The sequence below is a fragment of the Cervus elaphus genome, chromosome 5 (assembly GCF_910594005.1).
Source record: "Cervus elaphus chromosome 5, mCerEla1.1, whole genome shotgun sequence".
NCBI classification, from domain to species: domain Eukaryota; kingdom Metazoa; phylum Chordata; class Mammalia; order Artiodactyla; family Cervidae; genus Cervus; species Cervus elaphus.
The window spans coordinates 3,608,189-3,624,982 of record NC_057819.1 but is presented as its reverse complement, the minus strand read 5'-3'; the positions used below and the strand labels follow the sequence as shown (position 1 = coordinate 3,624,982).

Genomic DNA, 16,794 nt, shown 5'->3' with positions numbered 1-16,794 from the left:
TGGGCTTGGACCCTCTTGGGACCTCTCAACTCCAACGTCTCCCACTTGGGATGCGAAATCCTGGTCTTGCCATATCCCATCCTGAATATTAAAATAACTTAAAAAGGAGGTTCCAAAATCGTATCTTCTCAATGATGAACAAAAATTATTTGGAAAGAAGGAAAGACACCACAGTACCAAAGTGCTGACTTGAGGATCGTCTTGTAGATGCACTATATTTATTTTCCTTTTTCCACAAATGAGCCTTTATTTTTAAAAACACCATTTCTGAGGGTTCCAGTTCTAAGACTGAGTAAGTATAGTCTGTCCTTCCCCCGAATGCAACTAACAACCCAGGATGGAATGCAGGAAGCAGCTCTCTGAGGACTCTCAAAAAGAAGTGGTAGCAGGTGGACTGGGAGAGGAAACCAGAATTTGGGATAAAAAAATCTGATGACAAGCCTCCTGTTTTGCTTTTTGCCCTGGTATCTGCTGGCCTGGTCTCCGAGGTGGCGTGAATCCTGGGGCTGTGCAGTGGACATGGAAAGAAAGGCCTCCAAAAGCAGCCTTGTCTTCTTGGTCTGAGGAGTAGGGAGGGAGGACTCTTCAGGACAGAAATCCCTTTTTTGTCCTTTTTTTTCCCCTTATATAGTCTTGTCCCTGGTCAGGCCTCGTATGAAGTGGAAACCCAGCGGCAGCAAGAGCAGTGGAAGCCAGGAAAACACTTAAAGCTCAGAGGAACTCCTGACCCAGAGAACTGTGGTTTGAAAGGCACGTGCGGTGGGGAGGAGTCCGCTTGCCTTTTTTCCTCTCTTCACCCTGTCACCTGGCCCCAGAGCAGACTCGGTTGCAGGATGCATGCGGCAGGGCAGGGAGACCAAGAGCACCAGTTTCCAGCTGGAGGACCAGGGAAAGGGCGGCCTTGGACACTGGAGAGCATGGGAGAAATCACACAGAGCGGGAGGCTTGAGAAACGGATCCCACAGGCTCACGTGTGTGGATCTGACCCCAAACAGTATTCCAGTGACTTCGACACTACTGGGAAGACCACTCAGATTTCAGACTGGCCCCTGGGTGGCACTAGCTTAGGGCAGACTTGACCTAACATTGCAAAAGTTCAGAAAACCATCGAACTCTGGCACTGTTTAAAAAAAAAAAAATTCAGCTGAGTAAGTTTTTAAAATCTTGTTGGCTTTGTTCTTGTGATTCATGAATTGAGAAGCATCCATCTAGCAAACAGAAGGGGCTCCAGGCCCCTTCTGAGGGACTTTTAGGGGCAGGAGGGAGCAGGCACAAGGAAGCTATTCCAGGCAGAAAATGGCTTTGGTTATTGCAAGTCTACTTTCCTTAGGGGATGGCCAGAGTCTATCAGGCTGATTACCTAACTCGTGCTGATCAGGTGATTCCTGATTGACTGGTTTAATATTCCATTTCTGGAAGAGCTGAAACTGTAGCTAAGTCTCGGTTTGGTGACGTGGGTTTTAGCATTAAGTGACTCCACTTAATGCTGTTCTCCTGTTTTTAATGGTCCACAAGAGGCATACTGGAACTAATCCTAAATGGATCAACTGCCTCCTAAAACAAAGACTCAACATTTTCCATAGGATTTAACCAAGACCTAGAGTCTCAAAATACGTAATATTCAAAATGCCCAGGACACAATCCAAAGCTACTCTACATACAAAGAACCAAGAGAGTCTAAACACTGAGATGACCCCAATGTTGGACTTATCAGAAAAGGACCTTAGAAATAAAAAGACAGACAGTCTCAGCAGAGAAAAAGGAGCTACAGAAAATCACCAATTAAAAAGTTTTCAACTAAGACTATCAATCAAAATTTGAAAATATACTGGATGGTCCTAGTAGCAGAACAGAGCAAAATCTGTGAACTTGAAGACAGATCAGTAGAAAATTAGCTACAATCAGCAGGATATCCACCTCTACCAAATGCCCAGTTGCCTGGGAAATGTGAACATGACAGGAGACATTCTTCAGATGTAATTGAGGTTATAGACTTTAAAATCCGGACTGTCTGGGTTATTGAGCTGGCCTAGTCTAATCACATGAATCCTTAAAGGCAGAGATTTTTGTCTGACTGGATTCGGAGATGCGGCAGGAGGAAAAGTCAGAGGTGTTCAAAGCCTGAGGGGGATTCAATCCTCCTCCTGTTGGAGGAGGCCGTGTGGAAAGCACGGACAGGAATGCGGGCAGCTTCTGGGAGCACAGGGCAGCCCCCAGCTGAAAGGAAGGAAATGGGGTCGTTTTCAACTTCAAGGAACTGAATTCAGGCAACAATCTTAATAAGCTTGGAAGCTGAATCTTTCCCTAGAGCCTCGAGTTAAAAAAACACACGAAACACCCGTGGTTTCAGCCTGACAAAACACCTTGATTTTGGCCTTGTGAGTCCCGAAGCAGGCTTCCCTGGTGGCGCAGGGTAAAGAGCCGACCTGGAGCGCCAGAGGCGCAGACTCAATCCCTGGGTCGGGAAGATCTGGAGGAGGAAATGGCAACCCACTCTGGTGTTGAGAGGGTAACAGTCAGGAAGGCCAGGGGTCTCCAAACGGAGGAAACAGGCTGCAAGTGTCAGACATTTAATCTCTCAAGAGGCAGGAGGAAACAAACTAGTGTTATATTTCCCCCCTTCTCTATACAAATTTAAAAGGAGGTTTCAATTAAAATTCTGTGTTGCCATAAAGAGATTATGGCTCCACCCGAACTTCATTTTTCTCAAACCTAAAGGCTCAGAACCGACTTGACAAACCAGTATGTTATCCCATACATTGTTCTCCTAATCTGTTAATGAAACTATATATTTGTATGGGAATCTGCTTTTCTTCGAGAATCATATCAATCGTTTTATGGCCCGGGATGACTCACCTGGTGCCAAGATTATCTCAGAAAGCATCTTGTGCGGGAGGGGCCTGGTGCCACTCTCTGAGTTTTGAGACATTTCCTTTTTTTTTTAAATTAGCAGACTGCTAGTAGCTATATAACATCCGGCTAAAGACTAGCAGGGGGGCACTCTTTCTGTCCCCTTCTGATGTCTATGTCAGAAGCTTTCTCTATCTCTTTTATACTTTAATAAAACTTTATTACACAAAAGCTCTGAGTGGTCAAGCCTCGTCTCTGGCCCCAGATTGAATTCTTCTCCCCCAGAGGCCAAGAATCCCAGCATGTTTTGTGTTTTAGCAACAACCTTTCAGTATTCTTGCCTTGGAAGTCCCATGGACAGAGGAGCCTGGAGGGCCACAGACCATGGGGTGGCAAAGAGTCGGCACGACTGACCACACAGGCAGGCAGAAGATTCAGTTAGGCCCAACCAGACTCGTGACCCACATAGATTGTGAAGTAATAAATAGGTATTGTTTTTAGCCACTAAGTTTGTGGTGATTTGTTATGGTGGCAAGAGAAAACTAATACACTATCCAATATGAATACCAGCAAGAAGCAGTAAAATACTAATTTAAGGAGATTACAAAAACTTAAGTATGTATGTTAAAATCTCTAGTGCAATCTCTGGAAAAAACTATACAAAATCAAAGTGGAATAATTTAAAAATACTAGTAATTCAAAAGAAGGCATGAAAAGGGAAATAGAGGAATAAAAAAACAGAAAGGATAAACAGAAAACAATAAAATGGTAGACCTAAACCTAAATATCAATAATTTGGGCCTAAACACACCAATTAAGAAACAAATTGAAGATATAAATTTTAAAAAAGACCCAACCAAATGCTGTCTACAGGAAACATACGTCTGGTTAAAAGTAAAAGGACGTAAAAAGATATGTAATGCAAATACCACTTAAAGCTGGAGTGGTTATATTAACGTCAGACAATAGACTTCACAAAATTAAGAAGGAAAAGAGGCAATGCATGTTGATACAAGGGTCAGTTCACCATGAAGATGTAACAAACCTAAGTTTGTTGGCACCTGACAACAAAACTTCAAATACATGAAACAAAAATTAATAGAATTGAAAGGAGATGTACACAAATCCACAATTTTAGTTGGATACTTCAACATTCCTTTCTCAGTAATCAATACAACAAGTAAACAGAAAACCACCATCCATCAACTGGTCCTAACTGACACTTACTGAATACTCTATCCCAAATAACCATCTCCCCCTGTCCAAGTGCATAAGAAATATTTACCAAGACAGACCATATCCTACATTGTTAAGTAAACATTAACAAATTTAGAAGGAATGAAATCATACAATATTATGTTCTCTGACCTAGATGGGATTTAAAATTAGAAACCAACAACAAAGAGATGGTGCTAAAATTTCCAAATACTTACAAGTTAAACTACACACTTCTAAATAATACCTGGGTTAAGGAGGACATTGCAAGGAAAACTAAAAAATGTTTTGAAATGAACAAAAATGAAAATGCAGCATATAAAACTTTGTGGGATGCAGCTCTCAAATCCATAATCTAAGTTTCCACCTTAGGAAATTAGAAAAAAAGAGAAAAATAAATTCAATGTAAGAAGAACTATGAAAATAACAACAGAAATCAGTCAAATAGAAAAGGGAAGAACAACAGAGAAAATTAAAGACACAAGGTAGGTTATTCTTTAAAAAGATTCTTTAAATTGATAAACATCTAGCTAGACTAACAAAGAAATAGAGAAGACAAATTATCAGTTTGGAGAATGAAAATGTGATGTCACCCTGCAGACACTAAGGATATTAAGAGAATACTATAAACAACTCCATGTGCATAAACTGGATCCATTAGATGAAATGGATCTATTCCTTGAAAATCACAAACTACCAAAACGCACCAAAGATGAAACAGACAATTTGATTAATCCTTTAACTATTAATGGAATTTATTTCACTGTTAATCCTTTTGAAAAAAAAAAAATCTACAGGCCCAAACAGTTTCACTGCAGAAGCCCATCAAACATTTAAAGAAGAAACACCAATCCATATATCCCTTCCAGAAAACAGAAGAGAATACTTTCCAATTCTTCCCTAATCTAATAAAGGGCATCTACAAAAATGCCTATAACTAACATCATAGTTAATGGTAAAAGAATGAACACTTCTCTTAAGAGTAGGAATACCATAGGACTTACTCTAAAAGTTACAATCACCAACATAATGTGGTATCGGTAAAGAGAGAGAGTGAGACGTATATCAGACTGAATGAAGAGCATAAAAACCGACCCGTGCAAAGGCGTAAAGGCAGCTCAGTGGAGAAAGGACAGCCTTCAACAAACAGAGCTGAAACCATCAAACACCCATATGAAAAAATATGAACCTCAAACTAAACCTCACACCTTATACAAAAGGATCACAGAGATAAGGAGAAAATTTAAACTCTCCAACACCAGAGAGAATCTTTGTGATAGGAGGTTAGGCAGAGTTCTTAGATGTGGCACCAAAACAACAATCCATAAAAGGAAAATCTGCAAAGTAGCACGTCATCCAAATATAACACTTCTGCTCTGCCGGAGACACTTTAAAGAGCATGAAAAGACGCTAGATGGGGGGGAAATACCCACAGATCCATGTCTGAGAAAGGGCTTGTATCCAGAAGACTCTTGAGAGTCCTTTGGACTGCAAGATCAAACCAGTCAATCCTAAAGGAAATCAACTCTGAATATTCATTGGAGGGGCTGATGCGAAGCTGAAGCTTCAATACTTTGGCCACCTGATGTGAAGAGACGACTCTTGGAAAAGACCCCGATGCTGGGAAAGATTGAGGGCAGGAGGAGAAGCGGGTGACAGAGGATGAGATGGCTGGATGGCACTACCAACTCAATGGACATGTATTTGAGCAAACTTCAGGAGAGAAGCCTGGTGTGCTGCAGTCCATGGGGTCATAAAGAGTCAGACTCGACTTAGTGACTGAACAACAACAATCCAGAATATACAAAGAATTTCTCAACATTCAGTGGTGAGAAAACAACTCAACTTAAAAATGGGTAAAAGCACTGAATAGACACTTCACTAAAGAGGGAACATGGAAGGCAATTAAACACACAAAAACAGGCTTAATATCATTAACCACATGGGAAGTGCAAATCAAAGTCACAAGGAGTTAACACCACACACCTATCAGAATGGCTAAAATAAAAAATCTTGGCAGTTCCAAACACTGGAGAAAAACCGGATCTCTCATAGTGGAAGGCAAAAAAGTAGAGATACTCTGGAAATTTGGTGTTTGCTTTTTTTTTTTTTAAAGTTAAACCTTTACTACATGACTGAACAATCTCACTCCTAGGTACACACCTTAGATAATTTTCTGTTCATATAGAAACCTAAACACAAATATTTGTAGCAGTTTTATTCAAAATTGCCAAAACCTGGAAACAACCCAAATATCCTTCAGTGGGTGAAAGTAAAACAAACTGGCACATCCATACAATGGAATAGCTCACAGCCACGAACAGCAACACGTGCGAACCTCAGGCATACTGAAAGCAGCCAGTCTCCAGAGGCTACACCCGCTATGACCTATGAATGGGACCTTCTGGAAAAGGCAAATCTATACAGACGGAGAACAGAGGCGTGTTTGCCAGAGGCTGGGGTGGGGCAAAGGGGCAGCACAAGGGAATTCTGAGGTGACGGAGCTGCTCTGTGTCCTGATTGTGGAGGCAGTGACACAAATGTGTTAAGACACATAGAACCTTACACAGGAGACACTTACATGTGAATTCAAACATTTCAGAACCTGAAACAAAATATACCCAAATAAACTTCTCTTAAAAAAGAAGAAAAAAATGCTTTCAAAGAAATTTTCCACCTGGGTTTCTTTCAGATCGGTTTCTTCTGCTTGGGGGGGGGGGGGCGGGGGGCTTGCCACACTAGCCCTGGCATTTGTGGGTCTGTTTATTCATCAAGAAACTGAGACCAGTCTCCCCTGATCCTAAAATGATACCCGTGGACAGGCTCTCTGTGAAAGCAGGGGAGGGGTGGGTGTGGGGAGAAGGCGTGTTTGGCCTCCACCGGGCTCTGGACCCACATGGAGCAGTTCTCCTTTGGTCTGAAAACCTCTGGGTTAGAATAGCTGGTCTTGACCCAGATCCTTGCATACCTTGGAACCACCCTGGATTTCAGGACCTTCAGTGGAGCTCGCTCATTCATCCCTTTGGCACACACCCCGTGGACCCCAGCAGCCAGCTAGGCCAGGGCTCGCTCTCATGGTCGGTGATCTAAACAAGGCCCTTTGGGGGAAGCTGGATGTGTGCTCCTTGTTCTAGGACTCCCAGGTGACACGGGTTAAACACAGTGGGAAGCCTGAAAAGACTCTGAGATCTAGGCCTCCTGCAAGGCAGGAGTGCGTGAAGACTGAAACCGTCTTTTCCCCGCCCCGTGCAGGACGACTTTTGGGAAGAGCACTTTCTGAGCAATAAGGGGCTGTGCACAGAGGCGGGGAGCCGCTGTTGTGAGGATGACTCTCAGACCCGGGCCAGCAGGGCCAGGGCATCATTCACGCGGACAGCGGCTGGTCACACCAAGCATCTACCACGCGCTGGGGCACTGCGCTAAAGCAGCACGGATCCTCACGACGCCCCTAGGAGGAAAGGGCTGTCATCACTGGGAGAGGAAACTCAGGCTCCAAGAGGCCACAGGCCACATGAGCAGGAGGTGACAGGGCTGTGTTTCGGTTCACAGCTCCAGCCTTCTGGGCTGAGGCCCGATGTCAGGCCAGCTCTCCATACGTGCTCCGAGATAGAGACCAATGCCACCTTTCATCAAAAGCTGGAGAAGAGCTTGCCATGTAGAGCAGTGCTCAAAAAAAAAATGTTTAAAAAAAATTTTACACAACAGAATGCTTCGTTTGAAAACTATCTTATATGTAAGTCCAATCAATCCAGAAAACCAGAGTTGGGCAATGGTGGCTAAAGGTGAAAGCAGGGTTGCCTTGGGGCTCCCAGAGTCTCTGGAACACTGCTTGAAGGCTACTCATCCCATAGGTTGGCACTTAAACTGTGAGAAGCACAGGAGGTGCCTGATGCTTAAGGCTGGCTTTGGGTTTGAAAGAATGAGGTGGGATTGTGAAAGACTCATTCCTGGGTTAGTCGGTCATGGGGAAGACTGCCGGATTCCAGCCTTGCCACGTGCATTGGGCGCTGGTCCACTTGACCTGGGCACCACCTGGTTCACCCGCCCCTCTGGTCAGCAGCCATGACTTGTCACTCACTGGGGAGAAAATTTATCTTCACCATCTTACATGTAGTAAGCTGACTCTTTAAAGATATGAATGATAAGATTAAGAGCTTACAGCACCCTTCCTTTTTCCTTGCCCTTATAAAAGACGTCACCTGGTTTTACTGTATTGACGAAAGAAGGGTGTCTGAGCACAGATCTTGGTGGAAGACCAGTGACCCTGGGGCACGTGCTGGCGGAATGGCTCAGAGTGGAATCATTAGATGGACCTCCTTCTCGTAGATGTCAGGGATCATGCCCAAGGGGGAGCTGACCATGCGCACAGTGTTCCTGCCAAATAGCTGGAACTCATAGTGGATGAGCTGCTCCCAAAAGCCGCTGTTGGGCCGGATGATGGGCCGGCAGGACTTGGTCCACGTGTGGGCGTCCAGCAGCGACATGGCGTGGTACTTCATGAGATAGGCGAGGCAGAGGGCGGCCGAGCGGCTCACGCCGGCGGCGCAGTGCAGCAGTGTGCGGCCCTGCTTCATGTCCACGCCGTGGATGTGGTCTGCGATGGGGTCGAAGAAGTCACAGAGTCGCGAGGCGGGCGTGTCGGCCACGGGCACCTGCACGTAGTGGATGTCCTCGTACAAGGTGTTCACCACCTCCACCGAGACGTTGATGACCGTGCTGATGCGGTTGCTCGAGAGCATGAGCCTGTTGTTGGCGGCCGCCCCGCCGCTGATATACAGGCTGCTGGTGATCTGCGAGAGGCCGCTGACCGAGGGCTGCCGGAACTGAACCGGGAAGGCGCCCGGGGGCGCTGTCATCGGGCCGGTGGGTCAGCGGCCTGTGAGACATAAAGGCGGCCTCTTCCTGCTAGGCTGTGTCCATGGAAAACTGAAAGGAGGCAGAGGAGACAGGTGAGGAGCCCCAGTTCAGGGCCCCCTGCTTCATATGACTCAGTGGGGCCCCTCAGCTTGGCTGTCAAGGTCACCTGTGGCCTGGCCCCCTGCCCATCTCTCCTCCCCACTTTTAACATTTCTCAGGTCCTGAAGGGCCTCGGCTGGGCTGAGTCATGTTCTGTTCCGCGTGGACACTGGTCCTCTCTGGCCCAGGGCCCGTCCTGCTCTCAGTCCAGAACCCCCTTTCCTTACAAGCCTGTCAAGTCCTAGTCTGTCCCATTCAGCAGAGCACTGTTGAGCATTGGGATCTTGGCCAAGGGCGACTTCCTGAGGGAAACTTTCTGGGACTATACCCCTACCCTACACGTGATCGAGTACCAGCTTCAGGCAGGTCCCGGGTGCCCTCCTTCCTAACATTTCCTGAAGATGTGCTTTTGCCACTCCCTGTCTATGAGTTCTCGTGGTTTATCACTGTTTCTGCCTTTGTTCCTACTATACTGCCAGTGCCAAGCTGCATGTTCCCACAAGCAGGTGCTTTAAAAAATTTGCTGAATGAAGAAATGACCCCAACAACCAGGACTCTGCCTCCCAAGAGGTTTTCTGGAAAAGATGGGATCTCTGGCCATGTTTCTCTAGAATTTGAGGGAGGAGCTGGCTGGAGGTGAGGGTGGTTCTTAGGCGGCTGGAGAGGAAGGTCAAAGGCTGCCTAGACAAATCCTACCTACCAGTACCCCCAGAGTCCAGTGCAATAGGCTCACCCCAGGTAGGTAGGGCAGATGGGACTGGTTTGTTCTAAAAGTCTTATGTGAAGTGAAAGTGAAAGTCACTCAGTCTTTGAGACCCCATGGACTGTAGCCCACCAGGTTCCTCTGTCTATGTTTTTCAGGCAAGATTACTGGAGTGGGTAGCCATTCCCTTCTCCAGGGGATCTGCCCTGGGATCGAACTGGATCGCCTGAATTAAAAGCAGATTCTTTACTGTCTGAACTACCAGGGGCAGGGAAAAAGCCCCGCCCTCAACCAGCTGGAAGCCCAAATGCTAAGGGATGTTCTGGATCCTCATCACCTGAAAACCCAGAGAGAAGTGGACAGAGGGTCCCCAAAACTAGTGCCCAGTGGGCAATAGGAATGAGGGGAGACTGTCGTTCATTACAGGGTCAGAAAGTGTGGTGAGAAGACACTGCTCTGGAAGGTGAGGGTAGTGACGAGAGGAAAGTCATTTTCATGCTAATCAAGAAATACTTATCAGGCACTGTGGTAGGTGCTGGGGATACTGAAAAGTACAAGACAGCCATGGCCCCCTCTCTCACAGAACTCAAAGTCTCGCGGGAAAGACAGACATTAAATAGGCAATTAAGGGTGCAACCAAGTTGAGAAATAGGGATAATAGTGCCTACCCTGAAAAATCTTTTACCTTCCAACTTTTAGATTAAAAAGAGAAGAAAATTGAAGATCATTTTTCACCTGTACAAGGAATACCTAAAACTGGTCTAGGAAAAACCTTGGCGTGTGTTATGGACAATTAAGTGCTAAAATTATTGTTAAGTTATCTGGATTTAGCAGAGAATTTGCATCTTGAGTGATCTGAGCTGAACCTGAAGACTATTAATAAGTTATGTTTGGAAGTTTAACTTCAATGAAGTGAATGTTTGTTTTGGAAGAAACAAATACTGACTTACTAAACAAAGATGGTGTGGTATGCTTGTTTTGTTTTTTTTTTCACAAGGCTCCTGAGAACCCAACGGCAGCATCTCAATTCAGTTGAATGAGAAACGTGTTTAGTATCAAAAGAGCCCAAGACACTAGTGTGAAAGTACAATCTCAGAGGCTGGTCAATTACTGTGGCATACTGGTCACTTTGTACAATGTAGATCTGAAGTACAGTGGTGAAAACATTAAATGTGACCTTTCAAAAAGAAAAAAAAAGAGAATCGTGTGAGGATTAAATGAGGTAATCCATGTAAAGTGTTTAACACAGGGCCTAGCACATAGTTAACTACTGTTGCCGTTGTTAGGGAAGTTAAAATCTGGGGCATTGTGAGAATGAAGAGTAAACGGAGTTACTTCAGGCTGGGGCTACAGAGTTGCAAAGATCGCCTGAAGAAATGAACCGAAGATCTGAAGAACTTTTAACTTGAGGGGAGAGAGCGGGAGAAAGAGCGACTCGGCGGCATTTCAGTGTCACCATTTTACTGCCTACAAAGCCTCTGGTTCGATCTCCAAAACAGCATAGCAAGCCGGTGTCTGGAGTTAGTATCTCCATTTTACACACGGAGAAAGTGAGGCAGAGTGGGGAAAAGGACCTGTCTAGGGTCACAAAGCAAGGCTCAAAACAGCCGATCTTTCTAGAGGGAAAAGTGGGCAAACACCATGAGGCTTTCGTTAATATTGGGTTATAAAACTTGGAACACAGTCCAAGGGTTGACGGGAGAAAGGCGCCACTTCCAGCGGTGAGTCAGGTAGATTTCCCGGGGAGTTGGCGTTGGAATGGGCTTATTCACCCGCTGTGTCAAGACCTTGGGGTCTTACCTCTCTCTCGCGGGCGGGAGGGCAAGTGCATTCACGAAGCAACCTTGGGCGAGCGTCTCCCGGTGAGAGAAGATCGGTCACGACCCAGGAGCCACCGTCCCCGCCGGCCCGGGGCTCCGGTTTCCATAGCAATGGTCCCTTGTTGCGGAAAAGGATGGGCCGTGCCGGGTCTCCGGAGAAACCCCGGCCTCGTTTTCCCCGTCCTGGAGCTGCCGGGCCCGGACTCACCGGCCACCGCCCTGCGATCACGCGGGAACCCCAACGGTCCTAGTCGAGAAGTAGGGTCCGGGCTCTGCGCGCCGCAGCCTGGTTCTCGCCCAGCCCGTCTCCATGGCAACGCGCCGGGCAGCGCCACGGCAGTCGCCAAGGGACAATCCCGCTGCATCCGCAGGCTTCCGGGCTTCGCCCACAAGGCCCGCCCCACCCCCCCTGGTCCCGCCTTCCTTGCGCGTCTCCCGGGCAACGCGCCGAGCTCCGCTCACCGCGTCTGCGCAGGCGCTCACTCCACGTCTGCGCGCGCTCATAAGAGCATGGATCCCAAGCCGACTCCCATTCCGGAGTTGCTCGCTAAAGCGGAAGACGAGAACTCAGCGGTTGGCCAGCAGCTTCGGCCCTCGGTCACATGGAACCTAGTGGGTTCGCCCACTGCCGGTAGGGTCGCCCCTCAGGCGACCACCAGTTCTGGCACCTACCCGGCGTCGGCCTTCTTCCGGCACAGTAGGCTCAGTAACCGCCGGGACAGTCACGTAAGGAGCCAGCCGAAGATTTGCTTCCTGCGGCCGCGGACCGCGCAGCCGCTGGTTCTCTTCAGGTGCGGCCCGAGTACCCAGAGCATTCTTCAGAGCCCGGACCCCCGGGGAAGCCGAACTCCCTCAGACTTATGCTCCCTCAGGCAGCTGCGGGGATCTTGGTCCTGGCTCTCCAGAACCTTGGGCGCCTCAGAGCCCGGACTTTTTTTAGACCCCAGGAGAGTCTAAATGCCCCAGTCTAGGTCTTCACCCTCTCCGGAGCCCGAACACCCTCAGCCCGGACTCTGAAGGAGGCTGAGAGTCCCACCTCAACCCATATATCCTCCGAACGCCCGGGCCGGGCCTCTAGTCTCCCAGGCTTGACGTCATCTGTCCAGAAGGTTCCTGGCGCCCCCTGGGCAGAGTCGAACTTCCTTACCTGGGTGAGGCCCAGGTTCCCTCAGGCCTGAAGCTTCCCTCAGTTTGCTATCCGCAGCGAGCCAGGGAAAGCCCTTAGTTCCCTCACCCGTGGCCCCGTCCCCACAGACCTCAGCTTCCCCTCGCCTCCTCCATTTCACACTCCCTCAGAGTACCCCCCTCCCCGCACCCTCCACCCCTGCCTTGTTCTGGCAGCATTATGGTTCAAAATGATCATTATTACTTGAAAGGGAGTATTTCCAGTCATGGCCTCCCCCCCTCCCCCCGCCCTTCCCAGAAAGTATTGGTAATTTGGTGCACCACTGAGTGGGTTAACTGTTTAGTGTATCTAGGTATTTTACGCTTTTTTTCCCCCCAGCAGAATTCGGGGGACTTTTGATTGTGAGCATCTTGATCTCTAAAGGAGTCTTTTCTATCCCCTCATGTCTTTTCTGTCAGAAAAAAAATGTAAATGGGAGATAAAGGGTGTTTGTTTCTACTTGTTTGTAGATGTAAAAACATTCAGAAAAGCACAGTTCCGAACTGGCTGAAAATGAATTAGGGGAAAATTTTTTTAATTCTTCAAAATGTTTTATCCTTTAAAATTTGTCCTTTTTTTTTTGTCCTGTCAAAATAGTATGCACTTATAGAAAAATAAGATGGACAAGCAGGATGAATGTCTGGAGACAATCACTGTTCCAAACAGGCTGACAATGAATTACGATAAAAAGTTTTTTAGTCCTTCAAAGTTTGTCCTATTGTCCTATTAAAATAATATATACACTTATAGAAAAATCAGACAAGCATAATGAATGGCTAGAGACAAATACTGTTACCATTTTGGTGTATATTGTTTCAGATCTGTTCATAAATATGTACTGCAAAATGCCTATGCATTTTTTTTTTTTAGTGGTAAGGAGGGAGTATGTCACAAAAAATTTTACTATTTTGTAAACTTGCCCCCCCATACACTGTGGATGTCTGTTTTATCCATAGCTGCTTACTATTTTATTGTATGGCCTAATCACAATTTATTCAGTTGCTTCCTTATTGTATATTTAGTTTCCAAATTTTAGAAAATATTACGAATAATTATTTTTAAGTAGGCTATAAATAAATAAATAAATAAATAAATATATATATATATATATATATATATATATATATATATATAATAGTTGCAAAACCACTTCATGGTGTCACCAAATTATCAAAAGTGAAAACTCAATGCCTGGTATTATCCATTTTTGACCAATTCCTCATTTTAACCAAATTGTTAATCTCTAGTTTGGCCTGGAGCACCTGGCTTTGTTCTGCCACACCCCATCCCATCCCAACTTCTGCTTCTCACCCTCCAGAGTCTCCTCAAGTGTTCACTTCAGACTTTCTTTACCTTTCTAGACTTTTCCCAAACCCTTTTCCCTTAAAATTTCCCAATTAGCAAACATAACCTGTGTATAAGCATTTTTTTCTCTTTTTTCCTGATTCCTTTGACCTTCCCCACCAAGATCTCCCTTAGACCTAGGCTCAAGCAATGCCCTCCCCCCAACCCCCCTCAGATTTATCCCTCTGACTTTGCCTCTTTCCTCTAAGACCTTCACCTCCCATTTCATCCTGCATTTTCCTCAGATGACTGCTCCTTTGGACACTTCTCTTGTGGATTACTCTGATCTTTCTACATCCTTCTCAGGATTTTTTTTTTCCTCTCAGCATCCAAGAAACACCCCTTAGGCACACATATTCCACAGGAAGAAACCTAAGCCTACTCCCTTGTTCCTCTGACAGTTATGACAGGGCAGTGCCTCTCCCAAGAAACTTCAGGAAGGCCTAGCCACTACTACAGGATCCCATCAGATCAGGTTGTGTTCTAGTCCTGACCCCAGCCATCAAGCCTGTACCACCTTCTCCCTCTCCAGCTTAATGAATTCCAGTGAAACAGCAGTGAAAAAATTTTTACCCAAGAGCCACTTATCTCGGGTGATAATACGTGACAACCTCAGTGCGCAGCGAATCTATGAGATGGAGGTAAAGTCATCACAAGCCTTTCCATTAGAGGGCGTTAGTGGCTTGATCGATGTTCATTCCACTCGGGGAAACCTTGGAGATCTTAGAGGTGGTAGGAGGCCGTCAAGGTGCTCTAATACAAGCCTCTTTTACAGAGGAGACAGTTGAGACTCTGGGTTACTGATTCACCCAGAGTGTCATAGCTATTCCTTGTTTGAAGGAACCAAAGAAAATTCCACATCTCTTGGTTCCTGTGGCATTTTTTCCCCTCAAAACACATTACCTTTCTATTTAGGGAGCCCCTGAGTGGATTCCTACAATCTTCTGTAAAAATAAGTCTTGCTTCTAGAGCTTGAAGTGGAATTGACACCATTTGGTCATTTTTTTTCACTTCAGGGATTATCTCCCGTTTTTCCACAGGAGAACTGAGACTTTTCTACTTTTTGCTTATGGACAAGAAAGGTTTGACTTGCTTACCCAAAAACCCTCAGAAGAAGAGGGAAACCACAGTGTCATCATCCCACAGACCCTGACTGATTAATTCATTAAATGCATCTTCTGGGCTCACTTGGGACAGGCAGTGTTTTGGGCATGAGGAAGAGACTAGGGAACACGATGGACTCTGAGAACGTGCTCGTTTCTTCCACTAGAGCAGGCAGGCCAGAGTTAAGCTGCTGTACCCTTCTTGACTTTTTTGAGCTGTTCTCCATGTTCTCGGACCAAATCTGGAAGGACCCATGAGATTCTGACATTGAAAACAGTGGGAAAGGTTTAAGAGATGGTGGGAGATCTTAAGTGTCACTGAGACCAAAAGAAGAGTAGAGGTGTGAGTGTTTCTCTCTCTGCTAAACTTCCAGTGGCATGGTGTAGTGGAATTAGAGCAGTGTTTCTCCCCCACAAAGTTCTCCCATTAGGGGAGGAGACGGCTTTGGCCAGCCATTGATTTCTCAGGGCCTCCAGGAGGGCAGTGAATATCTAGTTGGGAACTCTCTGAACAATGCTCTGAGAACAGTGGATAATGGCTGGTATCCCTGCATGTGTGGCTGTGGTTCTCAACTGGGATGGCTATTCCCTGTGGGGACTTTGGCGATATATCGTAATAGAAGATATAAGTAGGGAATTCCCTGGTGGTCCAGTGGTTAGGTCTCTGTGCTTTCACTGTTGAGGGTGCATGTTCAATGCATATCCAGAATGCCACAAGCTGTGTGGTGTGGCCAAAAAGAAGTCCAGTTCAGTGACATAGGGGGTGTCACTGACAATATGCGGGGGGCACCAAGTGAGTAATCGGGACTGAGTGATAAGAGGTAAAGACGGGGGGTTACGAGATGCACCCTTTCCCTCCCTCCTCCTGACCACTCTCCAAACAGAGATGTTAGGCTCTGAGGCTGCAGACTGTCAGAAGGTTCCACAGGAGTGACCTAGCTCAATGCCCTCACTTTACAAACAGGGAAATGGAGCTCCCTGTGAGCCAAGTTACTGATGGAATATTGAGTTCATCTGGCTCCTTTTCCACCTCGTAGCAGCAGCACAGATGCCTCTCTTACTGTGAAGTAACCTCACCTCTGCTTTTTTTGTAAGATAAGAGCTGCAGACAAGACCAAGAAAAAGATGAGCCATTTGTATGACCACCTGAAAAAGAAATTCATGACAGACCAGCTCAGAAAGTTGGGGCGCTGGCGACGGGGATCCACGAACATCCGGGAGTACCTGGATAGCATCCGAGGGAGCAAGGTCCCATTAAAAGCTCAGCCTCACAGGAAAGATCGGCCACCCTAGTCAAGGCAGAGTGGTCCATCCTGGGGCCATGATGACACTAGGCTGACCGGAGACAAGCTGGAAGTGAGCCAGTCTACACCATTGTAGAACAGCAATAAATGAGGCCTGTGGACGGTGGAGCACAAAGGCCCTTGGCAGTGCTGCTGTTTCTTGCCCAGTCCCATCCCCCCTTTTCTGGTGAAGGCAATCCTGATAGTCCTGTAGCTGCCCAAGTTGAAAGGACTGAATCAAGCCGGCTTCCAAGGTTAAGGCAGAGATTGACCTCTGGTACCCACGTGTCTGGTGCAATGCCAGGCCAGGTGTGCTGGGACAGTGGTACCTTGCATGGGAAGGGCTTGGTAATGC

General features: G+C 46.6%; 2 protein-coding genes across 2 annotated transcripts; one reads left to right on the top strand and one right to left on the bottom strand.

Annotated features, from left to right (window-relative positions):
• Positions 1 to 6,164: 6,164 nt before the first annotated feature.
• Positions 6,165 to 12,097, bottom strand: DUSP18 (dual specificity phosphatase 18). The gene is made up of 2 exons (XM_043901339.1): positions 11,525 to 12,097; positions 6,165 to 8,991 (listed from the first exon to the last, which is right to left on the bottom strand). The coding sequence occupies exon 2, from the start codon at positions 8,919 to 8,921 to the stop codon at positions 8,355 to 8,357; it is 567 nt and encodes a 188-aa protein (XP_043757274.1). The 5' UTR covers positions 8,922 to 8,991; positions 11,525 to 12,097; the 3' UTR covers positions 6,165 to 8,354.
• C5H5orf52 (chromosome 5 C5orf52 homolog) lies at positions 11,988 to 16,575 on the top strand. The gene is made up of 3 exons (XM_043901337.1): positions 11,988 to 12,335; positions 14,586 to 14,694; positions 16,252 to 16,575. The coding sequence occupies exons 1-3, from the start codon at positions 12,055 to 12,057 to the stop codon at positions 16,447 to 16,449; spliced, it is 588 nt and encodes a 195-aa protein (XP_043757272.1). The 5' UTR covers positions 11,988 to 12,054; the 3' UTR covers positions 16,450 to 16,575.
• The last annotated feature ends 219 nt before the right edge of the window (positions 16,576 to 16,794 follow it).